Source organism: Atractosteus spatula, chromosome 7 (genome assembly GCF_055471065.1).
Source record: "Atractosteus spatula isolate fAtrSpa1 chromosome 7, fAtrSpa1.hap1, whole genome shotgun sequence".
Lineage (NCBI taxonomy): Eukaryota > Metazoa > Chordata > Actinopteri > Semionotiformes > Lepisosteidae > Atractosteus > Atractosteus spatula.
Genome location: NC_142712.1, coordinates 39,242,026 through 39,262,051, shown reverse-complemented (window position 1 = coordinate 39,262,051; position 20,026 = coordinate 39,242,026). Strand labels below are relative to the sequence as shown.

At 40.8% G+C, this 20,026-nt stretch overlaps 2 protein-coding genes across 3 annotated transcripts; both read right to left on the bottom strand.

The window, feature by feature from the left end:
- Window positions 1–1,692: 1,692 nt before the first annotated feature.
- Window positions 1,693–8,360, bottom strand: igf3 (insulin-like growth factor 3). The gene is made up of 4 exons (XM_088921109.1): window positions 8,244–8,360; window positions 3,617–3,764; window positions 2,429–2,628; window positions 1,693–2,137 (listed from the first exon to the last, which is right to left on the bottom strand). Exons 1-4 carry the CDS (start codon window positions 8,313–8,315, stop codon window positions 1,937–1,939), a joined length of 621 nt encoding a protein of 206 aa, XP_088777235.1. The 5' UTR covers window positions 8,316–8,360; the 3' UTR covers window positions 1,693–1,936.
- A 3,278-nt stretch (window positions 8,361–11,638) lies between these two features.
- On the bottom strand, window positions 11,639–18,908 carry LOC148830937 (uncharacterized). 2 transcript variants are annotated; one of them, XM_088921371.1, is made up of 6 exons: window positions 18,821–18,890; window positions 17,867–17,924; window positions 15,919–16,890; window positions 15,117–15,323; window positions 13,300–13,738; window positions 11,639–11,676 (listed from the first exon to the last, which is right to left on the bottom strand). In XM_088921371.1, exons 3-5 carry the CDS (start codon window positions 16,657–16,659, stop codon window positions 13,337–13,339), a joined length of 1,350 nt encoding a protein of 449 aa, XP_088777497.1. In that variant the 5' UTR covers window positions 16,660–16,890; window positions 17,867–17,924; window positions 18,821–18,890; the 3' UTR covers window positions 11,639–11,676; window positions 13,300–13,336. The 2 variants fall into 2 exon arrangements, with proteins under 2 accessions (XP_088777497.1, XP_088777496.1); XM_088921370.1 differs by lacking the exon at window positions 11,639–11,676 and having other exon boundaries at window positions 12,721–13,738; window positions 18,821–18,908.
- Between the last annotated feature and the right edge of the window lie 1,118 nt (window positions 18,909–20,026).

The window sequence follows — 20,026 nt, the reverse complement described above, 5'->3', positions numbered from 1 at the left end:
TTACTGTGGTTTTGTGCAATTTCATCAGTATGTGACAGTATGCAGAGTTCAGACGAACCCCCCCATCAGCCCACCTCTGTTTCCCCAGTCCTTCCTTTTCCAGGAGCTGTGTGTGATGTTGCATTGTTCTGAGCAATCTAAAACAGATGTTTCAAGCACCCTTTACTGTTACACCTCAGTAAGTGAAGATCTGACAAGCCTGACCAAACTGAGATAAATTGTAGCACTGAATCAATGTGCTACAATTCAGAGGCAATTCCATAACATTAGGGAAAGATAAGTATATTAACTTTTTCTCTGTTTTGCATCATTTGGGTGTCAAATCCATATATAGGTATGCTATAGGAATCTTATAGGAGGAGAAAAAAACGTTGAAGATCAGATCCTCAGTGTTAATGGAAACAGTTGTCGAACATTTCTTACATTACAGTAACCACTTACTGGTGTAAGGGATTACTTCAGTTACAGTGAAGTGTTGAAGAATCAACATAAATTAGCAAAACACCTTTAAAAGCAATTTCCCACAACTTATTAATTCAAGAAGTAATATTTTCCACATGTAACTTGTAACTGTATTGCATTACTTCTTAGACCTTAGTCATTGAGAAATGATTATTTATCTGAAACTCGACCCTCCAGTCAGCGACGGATTTCAAACCCAGGCCTGATGGGGATCTGTTTGCCAGGGTTCGCTCGTCTTTATCCAATGAGAACTTGCCCTGAAGAGCCAGGTTAGGAATTCGGGGTTGGCAGGTACACCAAAGCTTTGAGTTAAAACCAGGACAAAATTAGCTTATTCCATTCTTCACATGCAAGGAAGAAAGAAAAAAAAAACCTCCAAACCCGTGGTTTGAAAAAAAAAAGTTTAATTCATGTCAGCTTCTCAAAGGCACGCTCGCCAATAACAAGACAAAAAAAAACAATTTTTTGGCAACAATTGTTTTTACACAGCATACCCAAAGTCACAGTTCCCCGTGCAACCTAAATTTAAATATGCGGTATAAATATTATATGACGTAGTATGCATTTCAAAAACAAGAGAATACATGTCAAGACAAACTGCTGAAGTGCACGTGCTTTCTTCAAGGACTTTTCAAGTTTTACCATTTTTTAAAATCTGTGTCTATAAAAACTTAACATACAAGCTCAAAAAATACATCCAAAATGTGGAAAATAACCAAAGACAATAAAACATTCACTCTGTTTTAGTGCACATCATTCAGCTTCCTTTACAGGAAAACAAAGCTAAAATATGTCAGGATACTTATAAACTGTACACTGGAGTCACAAAAAACTACAGACCTGCCACTTTTCTACATTGCCAAAGAGAGATATGCTACATTTTACCTTGACAAATGTACTGTATGTAAGTGGTTTTACTCTTTCTTAGCCAGTGGAGCGAAAGAAGCAAAGCAGTGACGTCTGGATAAAACATCTCATACCAGGCACACCAGTCAGCCCAGAGTTACAGCTGAAGTATGGCATCTGTGGTGTGGGCAACCTAGTCCATCAACTACTGAAGATGAAAAGCTCTTGCATGTGATACAGTGCTATTCAGTAAACAGGCTTCTTCTTTTTAAATGAGCAACATGTTGGTTATTTAAGGTTGGCATCTGAAGAACATGGAAGTTAACGAGCTGGAAGAACACACTGTGTCTCCTGTCTTCCTTGCTGGATCTCCTCCCTCCCTGGCAGATACTAAAAAGCGCCCATCTAACATCCTCAATAGATTTGTTTTTGCAAAATAATGGGAAAAACACTCAGGGTATTAAAAGTAAATCCAGTAAAATGCCAATTTAATATGGTCATCAAAGATAAGCTTCACAATCCCGTAAACAGCAAGCAGCATAGAACACTGTCTCTGTAAAAGTCTACCGGCTCTGAGAAAACAATCTCTTCCTACGTTCCTTCTTCCTCTTCACTCAGGGGTTCACTCTCAAGGCTGTCTTTCCACATCCTTTCTGGATATCTCCTTCAGCAGGAAGGAGTGCCTGGAGATCCTAGGCACAGAAGTAGCGGCCCCGGGCTCTGGTAGGTTCCGATTCCCCAATGCCACAACCTTCTTCAGCCTGATGGATTCCAAAGTCCTGGAGGGAGCCAGGACATGCCTTCTGAAGATTTCCCGCAGTTTTCCCTCCTGAAAATGACAACAGCCTTTTCATTAATAGGGTCTCTCAGAATAGTGGAATAGGCAGTGACAGCGAATGTAAATTTCTACAGCTTTTCAAACTCATAGTCTGAGAGGAGCCCCACACGGTTTATCCTGGGGGCTTGGTTACTAGGATCAGATCGATTCGATCCTAGTGACGGAAAAGGACTAGATGGGCTGCATGGCCTCCTCTCGTTTGTAAGCTCTTCAAGGCACCTCCCAGCGAATGATTCCCCACGAGGAAAGGGCCCCTCATTGCTCTGCCCTTCAGATGCTCACCTGGCTGTACGGCTCCATGCTGGGTGCCGATCTCATTGAGCGTTGGGGCTTGGCGCAGTAGGACTCCAGGTGCTGGAGGTCACAGCCGCGCAGGCAGCACTGCTCCACGATGCCCTTCCCTCGCAGCCTCCTGCCGTAGCCTTGTGCATTCCCTGCAATGACAGGCAGGCTGAGCACCTGTCTGTCCAGCGGTTTGCTTCCTATGGGCATATATGATTCTCAGATGCATCAGATGCCCTGTGCAAGTCAAGTAGCCATGACCTGTCAATGGTCAACATGGTTGATTAAGAAGAACAAGTTTTTTTATCATCAGTTGCTCTTGTTGGGTTCGGTTTACTCAAATTCAGAAACACTTCAAGAAAGACCTCAAAGTATTCACAGATTGTATAATCTAGCTAATGAAAGGTTACTGTGATTGTTGAATAATTAATTTATTATTGTCATTTTACTTATTTAACAATGTTCATCCCTTTTGTCCGTGCCTTGAGTAATGTGGTGCAGATTAAATTTTGGCTTTCGATTAAGGCCTGTTCTAGGAAACTTGTAGCCTTAAATCTAAACTCTAATTGCTCCACACATCCAGTCATTGATTTATTTATACTAGGAATTCTTAGCCATTGAGACTGAAGCTGCATTTAAGAACCTAAGAAATGGTGGAGCCAGACCACAAGAACTTACAGGACAAAATCCTAGTGCTACAGTAAACGTCAGGGCTGTTATTTTTTCAATTCTGCACCCCAATTAGTTTTCTGAACTTGATTTAGAATCGCCAGGTTGGCTCACTGCTATGAACCCCGCCCCCGCACACAGGGGAGAATAAGGAAGTGTGGGCAAGCCTGCGAGCTGCTCAAGTTTCCGTGTAATGGAAACTTGATTGAGGTTGATTGAGGAAGAGGTCCTTCGCACACAGCAGCAGTAGTGTCTGGGAAGTTGTGGGACTCACTATGTCAACAGCCCCATCTGATTTTTCCCAACCATAACTCCAGGGGGCAGTCATGAGTCATCGCTTGTGGATCCCTATCCTGGTCAGCTTGTGTCATGACCTAGGCTCAAAGCTGGGTTCAAACAACAAAGCCAAGATCATGGCCTCAGCCTGCGCCCTGGCCTTTACTAATTGAGATGCCAATCTTTCCCGTCTTGTGCTTCTAAGCATTTTTGTTTTTTGTTGAAGAGCAGCAGTGACTATACCTCTGTAGTAGCCTCTGTCCCCACACACGAACTCCAGGTCGGCCAGCAGCTCCCGGCCGCAGCGGGACTTTGTGGCTGCGCCCCTCTGTGGCAGCGCTAGGAAGCACAGAACAGCATAGGTCACCCACAGCCTCCGGATCCAGGACACCTGGGGGACAACACAGAGAAGAGGAGCACGTGACACAACTGGCCACATGATGCTGGGACAGCCCTCACCTCTCATGAGAGGTGCCCCAACTTGAGAGTGACAGTGTCTGTTTGAAATACTGAGGTGGCTCAGTGGTAATCCTGCTCACTACGAGAACAACCACTGGTTCAGACATTTGGTGTCAGAGGAGCCAATGGTGAGAAGCTCCCCTGTGTGGGATGAAAACTGAATGCCTCTAAGTCACAATCCCCATCCCCCCAAAAGGTTACAGTACAGTTTCATACAGTACAATAAATGCATTCAGAATCTACTCTATAGGGTTCTACATGCATAACTGTCAGCAAGATCAAGGCCTTCAAAACCTTTAAGAAAAAAAAACATGCAAATAAAAATTATCCCCTAACTGCAGTTGGAAGCAAGCTGCTGATGTGTTCACTCCCCGACAGTTCAATCTTAACGCCCAAGAGAGCACCTTTGACTGACTGAACCACTTTGGAAAAGTGATTAAAAAGACCCGAGAAAACTCCCATGCCGTGCCAGCTCTATTTCAACATATACATTGCACCTACTGTTTGTATTAAGCAGCAAACATAATGTAGTTTTAGTATTAACTGTATAGTATTAGTATACTGCATGTTTTTAGAGTGCCCTATATGAATATGCCTTTAGTAATCACACCGATATGGTGCAGCATGTTAAAAGAAAGGTTAGAGGTCAGAGGTACCCCAACACATTTAATTAACTCTGGACAAACTTGCCTGGTCGGAATTGCTATCAAGTACAAAGAGAAAGACTGATGAACACTGGCTTGAATTACAGTTCCCTTGTGCAGTTCAACACTTGTACCACATTTCTTTGTGTACAAGATTACTTTGTTGTTGTGTCTGGTGCTTTAAATGTTGCCTTCCAAGGGACTGTGAAATCATGGACAGCGAGGCTGTTTGAATGCTGCTACACAGATGCAAAGGCAGCAACACACATTGTGCTGATTAAACACATACTAAACAAAATGGAATATTTACAAACACATATAATCTAAAAACAAACTAAATTAATTCCACAGCATTATAAACAATGTCTGCGGAGACTGAATGTTATCTGTTATCTCATTTCAAAATTCATATGAGGTGGAAAAAAAAAGTTTCTAGAGATTCTGTTCCTGTGCGAAATCGGTCATATCAATTTAATTAGCACATTTTCCTGTAATAGTGGGGAAGAAAGAGAGAGGTAGACGTAACTATCGCATTCAGGAATCAAAACTAATTAAATCGTTAATGACCGAACAATTGCTCACTCTCCTTGGCTTTGACTCGCTCTCTCTCAAACCCCCCAGTGAAGTTAAGTAGACCATTAAAATATCTGACACCCAAGACAGACTATAGTCCTTTCCAGCTCTGTGAATAATAAGGTTCAGCAGAGTTTATAAACCTTATTAAACTGCACGGCTGCCCCTGAATTTCACCAGGGACTCACAGCTAACGAGGCTGGGAATTATGTGGCCCTTGAAGAAATTGGAGTACTAGTCAGAGCAAAATAAAATGAAACCAGTTGTGGTCATTAGCAAACCAAGGAGAAAAGCTTTTGGCTCCATCTGAGGGATTTTCCTGACCATTTATAATTACAGGCTAAAGTACAGCTTTACCTAATGATTATTTAGTATTGCGTGAGTAATGCCAGAAATCAAACACTTTCACACAAACAAAATATTTGATAGGTCTACTAAATAAGTATGTACACAGATACATATCTACACATTTGCCACATGTGTTTGGTTACTTTTACCTACAAACTTATCATGCTCCATTGACCGAAATGAAAATATCAAGTCACAGGATAAACAACAAATGCAATATATATCAATTATAAATATATGACATGTACATATTGGTCTACAAAACCTTGGTGAAGGTGAAGGGCTTAAAATCACCAGCAGCCTATAGAAGCTTTTCACTTACAGCCATTACACTGCCTGTTTCCATACAACAAACAACACTGAATAATCCCTCTAAATCAAGATGCAGCACCTTCTGAGTCTATGAGAATGGTATGTTATTCTTGGTCTGGATACCCTATGTCTTAGACTTGCCTGTGCAATTATCTGTCTGGTGTAATTCATTAAGAAGGGAAATAAAGATAAGTAATGGATATTGAAACATAGGTCCATATTGTTGGTGGGCCTGGGCTAAGGAAAATTCAAATGCTTGCAGAGATGTTTGCTGAATATGAGGACAAACGCAGAGCAATTCAAAACCCATGCACTCACCACTCATTGACTACCAAGTCTCAGTTCCCTGCATAACCTGACAGCATCAGTGCACAGTGCATCGCTCCTGAACACTGTTGAGTGGATGCCTTGTGGCAGGTTACTGAACAACAGAAGCTCCCAAGCCCCAGATCTTCGTTGCATGGAAAGAGCTTGTTAAAAATGTCTCCCTGCTTACAAAATCTAATTTTTCACCTACCAGTTGTTATAACACTAATATCATTCCATAATCTGACAGAGTAACATCATACTGCAGGACCTGACAAGAAATTCACTTAGGTAAGAAATATAAGTGACCTAAAACCCAGACCTGAGACCTTGACCTAAAACTGAGAACAAGAAGCACTTTACACAAAGAGTTGAGGGGGTATGGAACAAGCTACAGAAGTCCATAGCCTGGATTCTTTTAAGAAATGATGGGAGGAGATCCTTGGATCAGTGAACTACTGAGTACCCAAAGGGTGTTAATGGAGCAGATGGCCTCCTCGGATTTGTAACCATTCTTATATTCTTAGAACATGTTGAGAACAGGGTCTTGTAGTTTTAAACATGGGTGATCTCCACATTGCAAAAGTGATCAGAAGACAAAAAGAAGGTTTTTGCAAGACTTATTTTTCCAACAATTAACTTTCAGTTGTAGTTGTCAATAAAAACTCCTCTCAATATGCCTAGTTATTTCAGCATGCTCATAGCCCATGTTGAACTAGGTGTTTATGAAATGCATGGTAGAGGGAGAAAAGTTGGTTAACCAGAGAAAAACAGGCAGGAATAGCAAGCTGCAATATAAATATCTTATTTTTTGAAGATCACTCAAGGTATTTCATTATAAATGTGGCAGACAAGAAAATGAGAAGCATGGAAATTGACTGAGTTAACCAGGGCCATACTTGCACAGGTAAAAGAACGAATCAGAATTCAGTTTCCAACATTCTTCTTCCAGACAAAACCAGTGACTGCGCTGAGTGGACAGAGACGTGTCCCAACTGCTTTCACTACGGTTTTATCCAAAAAACAGGCATTCTATGTATTCAAACAGTCCTAGGTAAGCAACTCTACATTCTTGTAGAGCATGAAATGTGCTAATCATCTGTCCTTATCACCAAAAAAAACTGAACAATGCCCCTTTTTCTTTAAGTTCAAAAACATACACATACAAATATATACACATACAATATACATGAATTACTTTTTGGAGAAAAGCGGATTCTAAGTTGCCAGAATCTTGCCTTTTCTTATTTCTTTGAAAGCACATGCAAATTTCTGTCCTCTGCTGAGAGTGCATGCAGGTCACAGCACATCTGTAGTTCATATGACATACAGTACATCATTCTTCACTGTGTGTCAGACTTCATTCTCTTATCATCAAGAGAGCGCTGCATCTTTGAAGCATATATTGTTCGTATGAGTCTTTTGCAAGCAATTGTCAAATTGACTTTGTTGGCAACATGTTTTGGCTCATCTTCATCGGTTGTAAGAAACAGATTGTGAATATGAACATTTTTCTACCAGCTCAGCCTTGCAGTGTAGAACTGCCAAGCAATTTGAACACTGTTGACAAGGAATTCAGCTGGAAGACTTGTAATGTTTTTTTTTCCTCCAAATGTAAGAAATAAACACATGTAAATAATTATCACTGTTATAAAACTGTACAAGACAAGTTTTAGAACTGTGTTTTAAGACCTGTGTGTTAGACTTACAAGCACATCAGTTTTTTTATAAATTTGTCTGTGATTTTAAGTACTGGAAAGCTAAAGTCATAAGCTGCTCAAGATGTCATGTGTTGAACTGTGCACATTAACCAAATATTGATGCTATGCAAAGCATGAGCTCTATCCCTATATATTTACCCCAATGAATATTTTCTTAATGCATACATTTTTTAGGCATGGACAAGACTTAGAAGTGTCCTGGTATGCTGCCATCTTATTCTCTACAGGAGTTCTTGCAATTTAGAAACAGAACTGTTGTGCACTAAAAAGAATTCCATCAGCCACACGCACTCAAACCCACAGAGGCTTGGGTAACCTCAAAAAGCTGACTGTGACCACAGGATGTGGCTTCACTTGCAAACCACACCACTGCAGGACAATAAATAAACACTGCAGCCCATCAAAAAGCTGACAGGAACCTGACCAAATGCCATTTGCCAGCAATGGCTGATAGAAAGATAGAAAGAGGAGGGGGGAGGAAAAAGGCAAACAGCAAAAGAGATCTACCTTCAGTGCACGTTGCCCTGTGGAGGAGTATGCCATGCAGACTGGTTTGGAGGCATGCCCTGAAGACCTCATTCTGTTCACTCCTGTCTCCTCCCCAGCAGAAGATCAGGACACTGAGAGCTGAGAGCACTCAGGCTGTCCTGGAGCTTTTAAGCAGAAGGGGAAGGGCCTGAGCAAACTGTACCCTCCCAGCAGGGTTATTTCGCTTGTTCACAAGAATAAAAAAAAGACAATGTAACAACCAATCATTTCTATGTACACAAAGAGATGACTTTTTTTTTTACATTTTTTTTCCCATTTCTGTTTGTTTTGCATTCCAACTCTCAATCTATCTCCATGTCAGAATGTCTGTATTAAACTGAGCTCGGCCTCCGGGTTGTGGTTTAACTCATCTCCTTCATCTGCAGCTTGGTGCCCATTTGCTTCCAACCTGCATGGGGTCAAGCATGTCTTGGCAGTGCTTTCTGAGAGATGACTAACCCAAGGAGCTGTAAACTCCAGTGATACAGGCCTTGTGGCATTTATGTGTTGTGTGTGTTTGCTTTTCGTAAAGTAAGCTTCCCTTTGCTTGCTGTTAATGTTATTATGGAGGAATTACCCCTTGTCTGGACTGAATTTAGGCAGCCTGGCCTGCAACACTGAAAAAGAACAATTGTGTTCTTTCACTTGGGTTACAGAAAATATGGGACCAGAGGAGGCACAGACAACACCCCACGATGCTTGCGTGTTGTGAGGGGTTTATTTTCCACAGAAAGAGTCTGGGTATGAGGAAAAGGCAGTTTACCAGCCCCCTGTCCCTGCGATGTGTGATAACAGGCTGCTGCAGTGACCAGAACAATGGGGGTGGTGGAGGGATGTTAAACAAAGAAAATTATTTTTTTAAACCTGGTTTAAACATGGAACACAAGTTCGAGACGTAAGGCTCTTACAGACATTTGCCTCTCAAAAGCCCTTTACATCTTCTCCTGAGAGGTTAAACATTTCTGATTTACACTGATATTCTGCCACAGTCCACAAATTGTCAACTGACACTAAAACAAGCAAAACAGCAAACACCTTAAAAAGCAACAAAGGCATTCCTGAATGTACCTGGCAAATTAAATGTAATGGAGAAAGATATTAATGATAACATTAACTGTGAACAGTACAGATTCAAGTTACTGCAGTCAGAACAGAACATTGGTAAGCCTCTTTTAGAACAGTTATTGTGGCTATAAAAAGGACATTACTGCTCTGGATTTAGTCCATAGAAAGGCAACAAGGTTATTTACATGCTTTGTATGGACAGGTTAAAGGAACTGAATCTCTTTAGAGGAAGCTGTAAGACAACTTTATTTATCTTGACTTGCAACCACTTAGATGAGGCACATTTAGGGCTGAAACGCGGAAACATTTTAAAACAAAAGATTGGAGAAATCTGGTGCAAACTACTCAGTCATGTTGTTGAAGCAGACTCCTGAATTCCTTCAAGAAATGGCTGAACAACAGCATTAGATGAATGAGCTAGTGACCACATGAGAAAAATGGATCAAATGCCCCCTCTTGTTGGTATGCTTTCTTATGTTGTGACACATCAATTCAGACAATGAAGTGGTCCCTCTGAATCACAATAGAAACATCTTTAGGATTAGGAATGTGATCATTAATTTTGCTACTTGGTACCTGTGGATTTATTTGATGCAAATAACACCACCGATATCATCTGTAAAGAGATACAGTGAAACATCTGCTCAGTGTTCAGTACTTCATAAAACATACAGCTGCAGAGGCATGTTGTTTTGAAATTTCTGGTTGGTTGAAAAATAAACTGCTGCCCCACTCAGATGCACAAAAGAAACTAAGGCCTGTTTCAAACTGAAAAGCAGGGGGGGGTCGGTGGAATTGAATGGAGGTACTGAACTTTAACCCTGGAAAGATTAGCAGTTTGAATGTTTGAATGCACAGTTTAGGACGCAAATCTGTAGAGATTAAGTCAAAGCTAACAGTGATGAGCTCTGCAACGACTATCATTTTCTTACAAAAGGTAGCCATCATTTAGATGTTCCTTGATTGATTGACTACATAACAAGGTCATTGTAAGGCAGGGTACAGAAAACACCAGATAACAACGAGATGTGGATGATTCAATACAGCGCTGCTTTCATCTTCGGACGACAATCAGTCAGGGCCGCAGACAAACGGCAGCTCTCTGTGGGGAACCGAAGATAAGAACAGACACCGGGTGATCACACCTAGAGAAATAAAACGACATTACCTTCATCATTACCACGATATTAGAGAAGACTGGAATACAATGCTTCAAGCTGCTGACTCCTCTGCATCTAAAAGACAACACATTTAACAACTTCTTGAAACTTACCAATAACCAATCTTCTGTTATTGCCCATTGAGTGACCAACACAAAAATGTCTCATTACCATTTGAAAAAGGTTTGTCTAACACAGGGATTCCCAGCCCTGGAGCCGAAATTACACCTGGTTTTTCTTCCAGCTGAGCTCCCCGTTACATAATTTAACCTCAAACTGACCTAATATTAGAGGCGTTTTGAATTTATTTTGATTTTTCAGTTCCTAAACATAGGACCTTTAAACTGCAGTGTTTAAAACTAACTCAAGTACAAAAGTGCCTTCCAATCAAGCATGCTGGCAGTTTCAATAAGGATACAGTTAAATGTTTTGGCAGGAATAAAAGCCAGAAAATGTGTGGGTCCTCGGGACCATGACTGGGAACCCCTGGTTTAGCTCATTTCATGAGAAAATAAAGAGGAGGTCATTTCATTTTTTTTTTTTGCTGATTGCTGCAGGAGAATTAATGTTGTGTAGTTTACACTGCAGGGCCTTTTCAGAATAAAACAAACAGACATGAAACCAGATACTTACTAACCAATACAGCTTACTGATCATCGGTTTTGACTTCTAGGAGTCTAGGGGATAGACAAGGTGAATTTAGGAAAAGTCCATTTTTGCCTAATTAGTGAAAGAGTTCTTTGAACAAGCCACAGAGAATACATGATATTCCTCACAAAAAATACATTCTAAAATTTCTGGCAAGACTTTCAAGGTAATGTGTTTGACCTGAGAACGGATTAATGGAACATCACCACCTAGTTTAATGATAACATTATTATAGCGACCAAACCACGCACATAACAAAAGGGCACTGTAAAAATCCACTCTCACAGGAGCCCGTCAGATATTGCAGAAGCAGCAGGCAATGGCAAAGATACAGCTTCGGAGTCCTGAGCACGTCTGGCTAGTGTGTAGCTACAGAATTTTGGAACAACAGTCCTTGCTCTCACTGAAGCTCTTTTCAAAGCCACCAGTTACACCACAGTTAAAAACTGAGAAACTCTAGTTCTGTTCCAGCTAGAAATGTCAAGGCATATGGACATACTTTGGCAGTTCAGGTGGGTAGCTGCGTCAGCATGCGTAGGCTGCAAAGGAACAATAGGTTTATTCCACGCTGAAAAAAAGAAAGAAATCACAACGTTTCGGCCGTGGAGCCTTCTTCAGGTGTGAGAAAGACAGGGCAGTAGGCAAAGGTAATGTAGCGGGAGAACAAAGGCTGGGAGGGAGGAGGAGCGAGAGGCGGGAGCAGGGGACAGAAAGAGAGGCCAATCAAGAGGTGTGAAGTCAGAATAGGAGTAGAGAGGTGTGAAATGAAACCTCCAATGAATGCAGAAAATTTAGAAGAAAAGTAGTCGGTCGTTAAGAGAAGGGGGAAGGTGTGATCCTAGCTGCAGGATAATTTTGGTTTCTGTAGTCTTTCCGACGTATGAGTTCGGATAACCGTCTTTGAGAACACAGACGGAGAGATTAAAGTGGTCATTGCATATACTTTGGTATATGTTCAAGGAACAAGACTGAGCACAGGGGGAAACACAGTTAACAATTGAACAGGTCTGGAAATAGGACACAAATGTCCAGTGTTTAAGGAGATTTCGCAAACTTCTTTAGTGAACAACACCACACATAAGTGCCAGATAGGTGCCTCAATTAGCAGGAATGTGGGTTTTCACCAGGTGCTCCTGTTTCCTAGGTTTCATTTGCTATTGTCTTTCTCCGTGGCCTTGCGATGGACTGGCACACATCCAGGGGAAAGCAGTTGTGTACTCTGAGGCCTGCCTTGAGCACTAATCTTCTGGGATGGGCTCTGGCTTTGTCGTGACCTTCACCATGGTAAACAGCTTACTGATACTGAAGTGATCGATGAAAAAAACCAAACCAGAAACAGTATAAATTATAGGAATTTCTCTATGATGACAAATTACAGGGGTGTCTAGTCCTGGTCCTTGAAGGGCTGCTGCTTCTGAAGTTGATCTCAATCTTAAATTGGTCCAATTAGATCAAAAATGAGTTGACTTAGGGCATTTAAGAACCAAGTTAGATACAATTTTTTTTTTTAGAACAAGGGTTTTTACATCTGTTCACATTCACATCACATAATGCTTCAAAAATGTGTATCTGAGGAAAAATAGTTTTCATGAAATAGTTGTTTAATTTTATTAACTGCCTGTGAAGAAGTGGTTCTTTTTAATTTCAAAAGTGAGAAAAAAGTTTGGAACAATTTTTTTCCACTGAAATTTTGATTTTAAACAAAACTGACTGTTTTAACACCAAAATAAAGAACTGAAAACAGACTTAAAGCTCAGTGAATACAGCATCCGATCTGGGCTTGCAGCCGCAGACAAATATGCCACGTCTTAAACCCCAGTTTTTAAGTATTTACAAAAGAATGCTGTTGACAATATGGTTAAAAAACCCCAACGATGCAGATACTGTCTGAGCTGTGCTGTTTAACTATGTTCATTTACTGTACATTCTTTGAAGAGAAAATAAAACTTAGAAAGAAAAAAAAACATTGCTTCTTAATATCAGAACAAACTATAGCTTCGTCAGCTAGCCTTCTGTCCTAAACCTATATGTTTTTCAAAGTTGTCCATTTTGTATTCAGTCCTTAGGTTAACAAAGGATTCTGAACTGTATGTTAAATTCACGCAGAGATTAAAAAGACAAAAATAAGTTAGGATCTCAATAGTTTCTCTGCGATTACATACACATAAGAAAAGTCTCCTAGGCTGCACACAGGTCAGATCATGGCAAAGAATCTGGCTTCTTCAGTCTGTTCAGCGCGGCCTCCTTCTCTTTCAGCAGGGCTTTGATGCGACTGATTTTCTCATCCCGCACGGACTGGTCAAAATCAAACACCGTGGTGAATCCCAGGTCGGACAAGGAGAAGTCCAGCCCCACTTCGCTTTCCTGCGTCCCGTCTCCCCCTGCCTGCTCAGCCAAAAGGGCCCCCACCTCCTGGGGCTCAGGGTCAGGGAAGCAGGTCTCCTGGCCGTCCGAGTCCAGTTTGGATTTTTTGGCAGGAGGCTCATCGTCCAAATCCTCACTGCTGGCCTGTTGCACAGCAGCCTCCACTGCGCTCGGCTCCACTTCGTCAGCCTCCAGCTCCTCGGTTGCAGTAGGTTCTTCAGCATCCGGGCTCTGGCTCTGGTAAAGAGAACGGAATCTGAGGCTTTGCTTAAACTCTTCCCCTTTTAATATCAAGACAACAGACTTTCAAGCAAGACATTTCTCCTGATCGTAAATTCTTACAGGGCACTGGCATTTAATAACAGGCGTGCTTATACAGTAAACTTGACATAAATCAGGATTTTTCAACACACAAAATAGCCATCCACACTACAGCATGTACTAGGGGTGTACAGACCAGTTTTTTGTTTTGTCTTTCTTTAATGACATGTTTTCAGTTCAAAGCAAGTTTAGCTGTTCAACAACACAATTAGGTGCAACTGTGTATATTACCGTTGTCTGAATTTCATGCTCAGTGATAACCAGTTCCATTTCCCCAACATGGTTATATGCTCCACTGTTAACTAATAACAGATACTCTGATCTTAATAAGCACTAATGGGAAACAGGAGACAGCATATTTTATGTCTTTGGCCCAGTGCAGTGTTCAGCCCTGCATTTTTACTGCAAAATACTTATCATCATACCTGAATTTTGCTCTGTTGTGCTACTGACAAATTATTAACTAGGAAAGAGCTCTATTACAATTAACAGTATTAGATTTGTGCACAAAGCCAGCTCAAAAGCACAATTAAACAACTGGTTCAGAGTGGGATCACTGGGATATATAAACAAGATTTTTTTAATTAAAACTGCTAGAATACAATAAACTGCCAGAAGTGGAAATCCACTCACCTTCGAAATACAGTAATTATAGTCTAGAAAGTAACAGCTTAATTCTCCATAAGAAACTGTCCAAATATTCCCGAGCAACCAAGACCAAGTTTATTTAACATATTCACCCTCTCTGTCTTAATTTATCTTATGCTGACTATAACACAACACAACCTGATGTAAAAAAAGGAGAAGCCTTCTGATTCTTTCTCGGATGAAGGAGGTCAGGCTCCCAGGGGGGTGAGCCTGGAAAAGCACTCTTTTGGAGTGGAATGTCCAGCCCTCTCACCCCGGCCAATCTGAGTGGGATGCCAGGAGAATCAGCACCAGGATCCCTCAGGTTATCAAGTGATTACAACCAGTGAGATTTAAAATAAAAAACACGTCCTAGTCTAGTGAGGTCCTGATGTAGGCACTGTTGGTGCTAAGATGATTAAAGAAACTGTGAAGATATGGAGTAATGACCGTGTGACATACCCTGTTTTGAAACCTCTTAGATTCGCCAGGTCACAGATAATCTGTAATGACACTAAGAAATAAACTACTCCTACTGAAGATAAATCTGCCATAAAGTTTTCCAGGGCTCACACAGCTACAGAATGTCAGATGGCTTGGATACTTAGTGATCTGAAATTTGGGGCTGGGGGTGAGAGGGGTTTAAACACAAAGCTATCACACCTACCTCTACATGGCACGGCTCCAGTAGCTCACATTGTTGCACACCACCCTTTCCTGTGTCAGAGGAGGTGCTCTGTTCTTTTATTGGGCCCCGCAAGTTCTTATTAGGAAGCCTGGCGACTGTAACCTGCAGTTCCTGGGAAACTCCAAACCTCTTCTTCAAAACCCTGATGTCAAAGGGCTTGGTGTGCTCTTTTACACTGGACAAGCCCTGCAACACGACAGTCCCATATAATCAATATCATTTTAGAGCTTCAGCAGTGACAAACAGCATTAAAGATTTACACAGATTACACAAACAGAAACTTACAGCGTGTCAGTTGTCTCACCAAACATAAAATGTAAAAGTCTGTCACTTGATTTTAAAATCATGGGATTTCAAACACAAATTTTCTTCAATATCTTATTCACTCACTTTAAGGTGAGAGTGGTTGCAAACACTTATTTGATTACTCTGTATGCTGGGTTTAAAGCTGCAGGTAGGAAAAATTGCAGAGTATACTTCGACACTGAAATGTTTGTCAAGACAGTACTTGATTTTTAGTGTCAATCTGCAATTGAAACTTTTTTAACAGATGTACTTTTGTAAAATGCACAAAGCAGTGACAAACTTAAAAAAGAAGCAGACTGTGACATGTTTGGACTGCAGGTAAACCACTGCAAGATTAAGAAGTGCCTTTTTCAAAGCAGCCCTGAGTAGCATCTGAATGAGATTATGGGACTGACTCGCCAGCCTACTTAACTAAAATGACTACAGAATTCAAAACACATGAATACAGAAAGGAAGACATGTAGCTCAAGATCACCTGCTTCGGTGATCCAGAGCAACTTTGAGGGGTGGTGCACACTGGACCAGGCTGTGTCCCACTAGTGGGGGAAACAGAGAGACTCTTCTGGGCAGTAATAGGATGGGTGGATTCTGGAGCACAGCTTGGCGTGGGCCCTGCCTGCGAAGGGTTCCTGAGTTGCAGTTTCTCCTGCACCCCCTTTGCCTTGTTAATGAACAGGTACACCTTTCTGTTGTGGATGATCAGCGCATCCTGCTTGAACCGGAACGTTTTGCCCTGGGGGACACAGGCAGCGCCGCACGATTTCAGAATCTCCTTAAGCGGGTCAATGGCGTCAGAGCTCTGGTTGTCATAGAGGTTCTTCAAGACTTTAAAAGCCATCAGATTGGAGGTTTTAACTGGAAGCAGGCACGTGCTCCGCTTACAGTCACCCTCAAGTCCACAGGCAGCTGCGTTCTTGTCGACAGCTTGAGACTGTTTGCCAAATTCCTCTGCTTCCATGGCGCGAACTGGAGAAATGCACAGCACTATCGGGTCTGGATCTCCCATCTGGTCCTGGACACTTCTGAAGGACAGACCCATCCTCTTAATGAAGGAAGGAGGCAGGGCTTTAAGAGGAATGGTTTTCACCTCTGCTTCTACCGAGATCTGGATCTGCATTCTGTCAATGAAGAGCCTCCTGTCCCCTACATCTATTACATCACTGGAAGGACATCCACTGCCACCGTGCTTGGGAACGTCTGCAGGGCTGGAACACATCTTAACTGGTTTTCTAATCAACTATCCCAGATGCCAGGCTGCAGGTGTTAAATTCACAGCCAATCCTTTTCCGTGGAGGGTGGGGGTGCTTGGATGGGTGGGACAGACTCTCCTTTAATGCAAATGAAAAATCTCAAGGGGTGTGGTCAGATTACGAGTCGGGGGTCCCTCCTCCCCCCAAATCCAAGAGGAATTATCTTTTTACTGAGCAGTGCTCACATTTTTCTAAAGCTGAAAAAAATATAGAAAAAAACAAGTCAATAAGATTGTTTTTTTGGCTTATAGGGTGTTTCAAGAGAAGTAATGCCATTTTGAGTGAAATCATTTACTCAACACTGTTGAGTAAACTGTTGAGTAAATTAAGCAAAGCTATGCCTTGCTTAATGATCATCCTATACATAAATAGGAAAGTGATTTACCTGAGAAAAAGTAAACAGGTAAACTGGATTTAGACAAACCAGTGAGGCTCAGCGCTGGTCCTGTGAGGCTGTAGAGTCTACAGACCCACATGACATGTGGGATCCTAATGAATGAAATAGCTGCTTCTCTGCCTAATTATTGGGCTCAGGTACAAATAAATTCCATAACATGGGCAGTAATGTAACAAGATCCATTAATTATACTTATTTAGACCCACGGTGTGCTTTGCACTTCAGCAGCAAAGTTCTGTTTTTGTTGCACAACTGGATCAAATTACGAAGTAACGGTTTATTCCATGCTGAAAACAGAAGAAAAGTCTCTTCAGCATGGAATAAACCTTTACTTGTTCTTTTGGAGCCTACACATGCTGACGCAGCTACCCACCTGAACTACTGGACTCAAGCTGCAAATGATTTAAGACAAAGATACCTGTTGGATTGAGTCCGTGAAACAATGATGCTTCTGGACTGGTCTGCAGAAAGTGCAAAGCTTTCAGTGCAGGGACTTGACTGATGCATTGCTGAGCAATAAGGTTACCTTCAATCTGGTAACCATAGACAATTCACACCAAAGGTGTTGTATTAAGGGAGATTCTCTTCAGAGATACTTCCAGTGTCTCTGTACACATCACTGAATAAAACAGTCCAGCACCCAGGATATGAACCCTAAACCACTCACCAGACCCCTGACTGCTCCTGCACACTGATCAACTGTAGTGATCCAGAAGATCACCCAGGCTCATCTACCCAATTCAACCGTTCTAACTTAGACTATACAATGCTCTCACCTTTCTCTTCCGCTCACCCGTTCATTCAAGGCAAACTGGAGGTTACCTCTTGGCTCCGCTACAGAAATAAAAAAATATTTTATTTTAAAAAAACGTCGCCATTACAAGATGCATTTGCCAGTTAAGCAGTGCTTTCTGATCTAAAGTATAGGGGTCAATTGTTAATTTGTATTGCTAACAAACATCTTTTTTCAGTGTTAGCGCGCACACGCATAAATAAATTATTTAAAATTAAATGTTTTAAATTGATTACACTCTGGATTACATCCCCATCTGACTTTTAAACTGAAAAAAAAAACATAAATATCAGCGGCACATATAAATGCATTACTATACAGTTATTTATTCCGAGTTTCAAAGAATAGCATCACCTAAAATACTTTACGAGACTCTGCTTCTGACCAAAACATGACCGTTTCCTACTTCCAACAAAAATAATGTAGCTTTATAACAGTCCGACTGCGCCACCTGTCGTACGGAAGAAAACGAAGAAAAATATGGAGGATGGAGATACACAAGCATCGCTTCAACTTCAAAAAGCTTGTTGCTGTAGAACAAAATGTGAAGCAAATATTACTTGTAACCGTAACGTAAAAAGACGATTACTGAAGAAACAGCGTGGCACCGCTGTGTTATAGCTTGATTACAACCCAAGAAAAATATTTTACTATTGTGTAATTTAAAACAATTTATTAAAATAACTAATATTAAAATAACACGATTTTGTTTTCTGTCGTAAAGGTTTTTTTAAGTCGCTACTTGATAAAATCTGAAAGATTATTTTAAAACAGTCAATTGAAGGGCTACTGTATATAAATGAGTTTGGTCCGAACCACCCGTTTTGAAACTTTGTGTTTTTTCAAACAAACTAGCCTAAGTTAACTTCTTCGCTTACGCTTCAGATTAATACCGGTTAACCTTTTTTTTAAAAAAAACTATAGTAATTATACTCACTGAAGAGGCTTTGTTAATCTTGTAATCAGAAATAATAGGAAATCAGCAATGGCGAGTATGCCGTAACCTCATTGGTTGAAGCTAAAGTAAACTTTGACCCAGGAAGAACACGTGTCAAATAGCTGCATTTTGATTGGTCTCTGCGGGGGTAATTTTCAAACAGATGTTTGAAAAATCTTTGGATCATAGACATAAAGAACAATATACTGTATTAGTAGGTGGAAGATGTCTCATTCTCTCAGTTAATGACCTTCTTTCTCTCAGATTGTATCAATGTTAGAATGTTTCGCCCGGTAAATATTAATAAAACGTCTATACAGGAAAACGCAGACAATATTTAAGTAAAATAAAATACAGTACGTGATTGATATACAAACTCTATAGTTTTATCCTAATCAAGAAATTGTGAGGTTTTAATTTTCGAAGATCAGCACAGAATACGTTTAAAGGGGCCTCGCTTGATTAAAAGAAATTTCTTAAAACAAAAAGCGCTGAATATTGGTTTTGTGAGTATGTTTAAGATTGTTTATAAGCTGGATGGAAAGGCTAGAAAAAATTTTTGATGTCCACATTGTTCTGTTTAAAATGTACATACGTGTATATAAAATATGTATAATATAATATGATATGATATGTAAATAACAAAATAGGCAGTTAATTAAAAGCAATTATACAATCATGGAAATACAACAAAGAAGTGCTAACACATTTTAGTGGTGTGGGGTTAGAGTTGTTGCCTTGTTTCCCTACAATTCTTGGGTCTGGGGTTCACGTCTGGCCTGATGCTCACTCCATGTGGAGTATGCATGCCCTGTTCAGGTGGGATTCCTCTCAATGCTTCTCGTTCTTCACACCTAACAAAGATACTCAGACTACAGTAGCTTAGGTGTTGTTTTATTTCATCCCGTGTGCTTGCACATGAGTGCTCTGTGATGGACTGGTTTCCAGTCCTGGGAGAGGTCCTGCCTTATGTCCTGATGTATGAGCAAGTTGGGGCATGCGAAAGGACAAATTCCTAATACGAGAAATTGTATATGGTCAATACAGTAATCTTATCTTACAGTTTCCTTTCCATGACTGAAACAAGTAGTAATGTTTTACAAGTATGTTTATTGTTTCTTAAACCAAAAAATACATGATGCAGAAATCACATATTATAGTATGTTAAACTGAGAATAATTTATGAAAAGAAAAAGTACAGCATTT

Bases quoted from the DNA above. Each gene is read 5' to 3' on its own strand.
- LOC148830937 (XM_088921370.1), bottom strand. From the start codon at position 16,659: ATGTGTTCCAGCCCTGCAGACGTTCCCAAGCACGGTGGCAGTGGATGT. The intron at 15,324-15,918 runs GTGATCTTGAGC...GTCGTGTTGCAG, and splicing joins GCTCTGGATCACCGAAGCAG to GGCTTGTCCAGTGTAAAAGA. The intron at 13,739-15,116 runs GTAGGTGTGATA...TCTCTTTACCAG, and splicing joins TGGAGCCGTGCCATGTAGAG to AGCCAGAGCCCGGATGCTGA.
- igf3 (XM_088921109.1), bottom strand. From the start codon at position 8,315: ATGAGGTCTTCAGGGCATGCCTCCAAACCAGTCTGCATGGCATACTCC. The intron at 2,629-3,616 runs GTATAGTCACTG...ATATGCCCATAG, and splicing joins GGACAGAGGCTACTACAGAG to GAAGCAAACCGCTGGACAGA. The intron at 2,138-2,428 runs GTGAGCATCTGA...TGTCATTTTCAG, and splicing joins GCATGGAGCCGTACAGCCAG to GAGGGAAAACTGCGGGAAAT.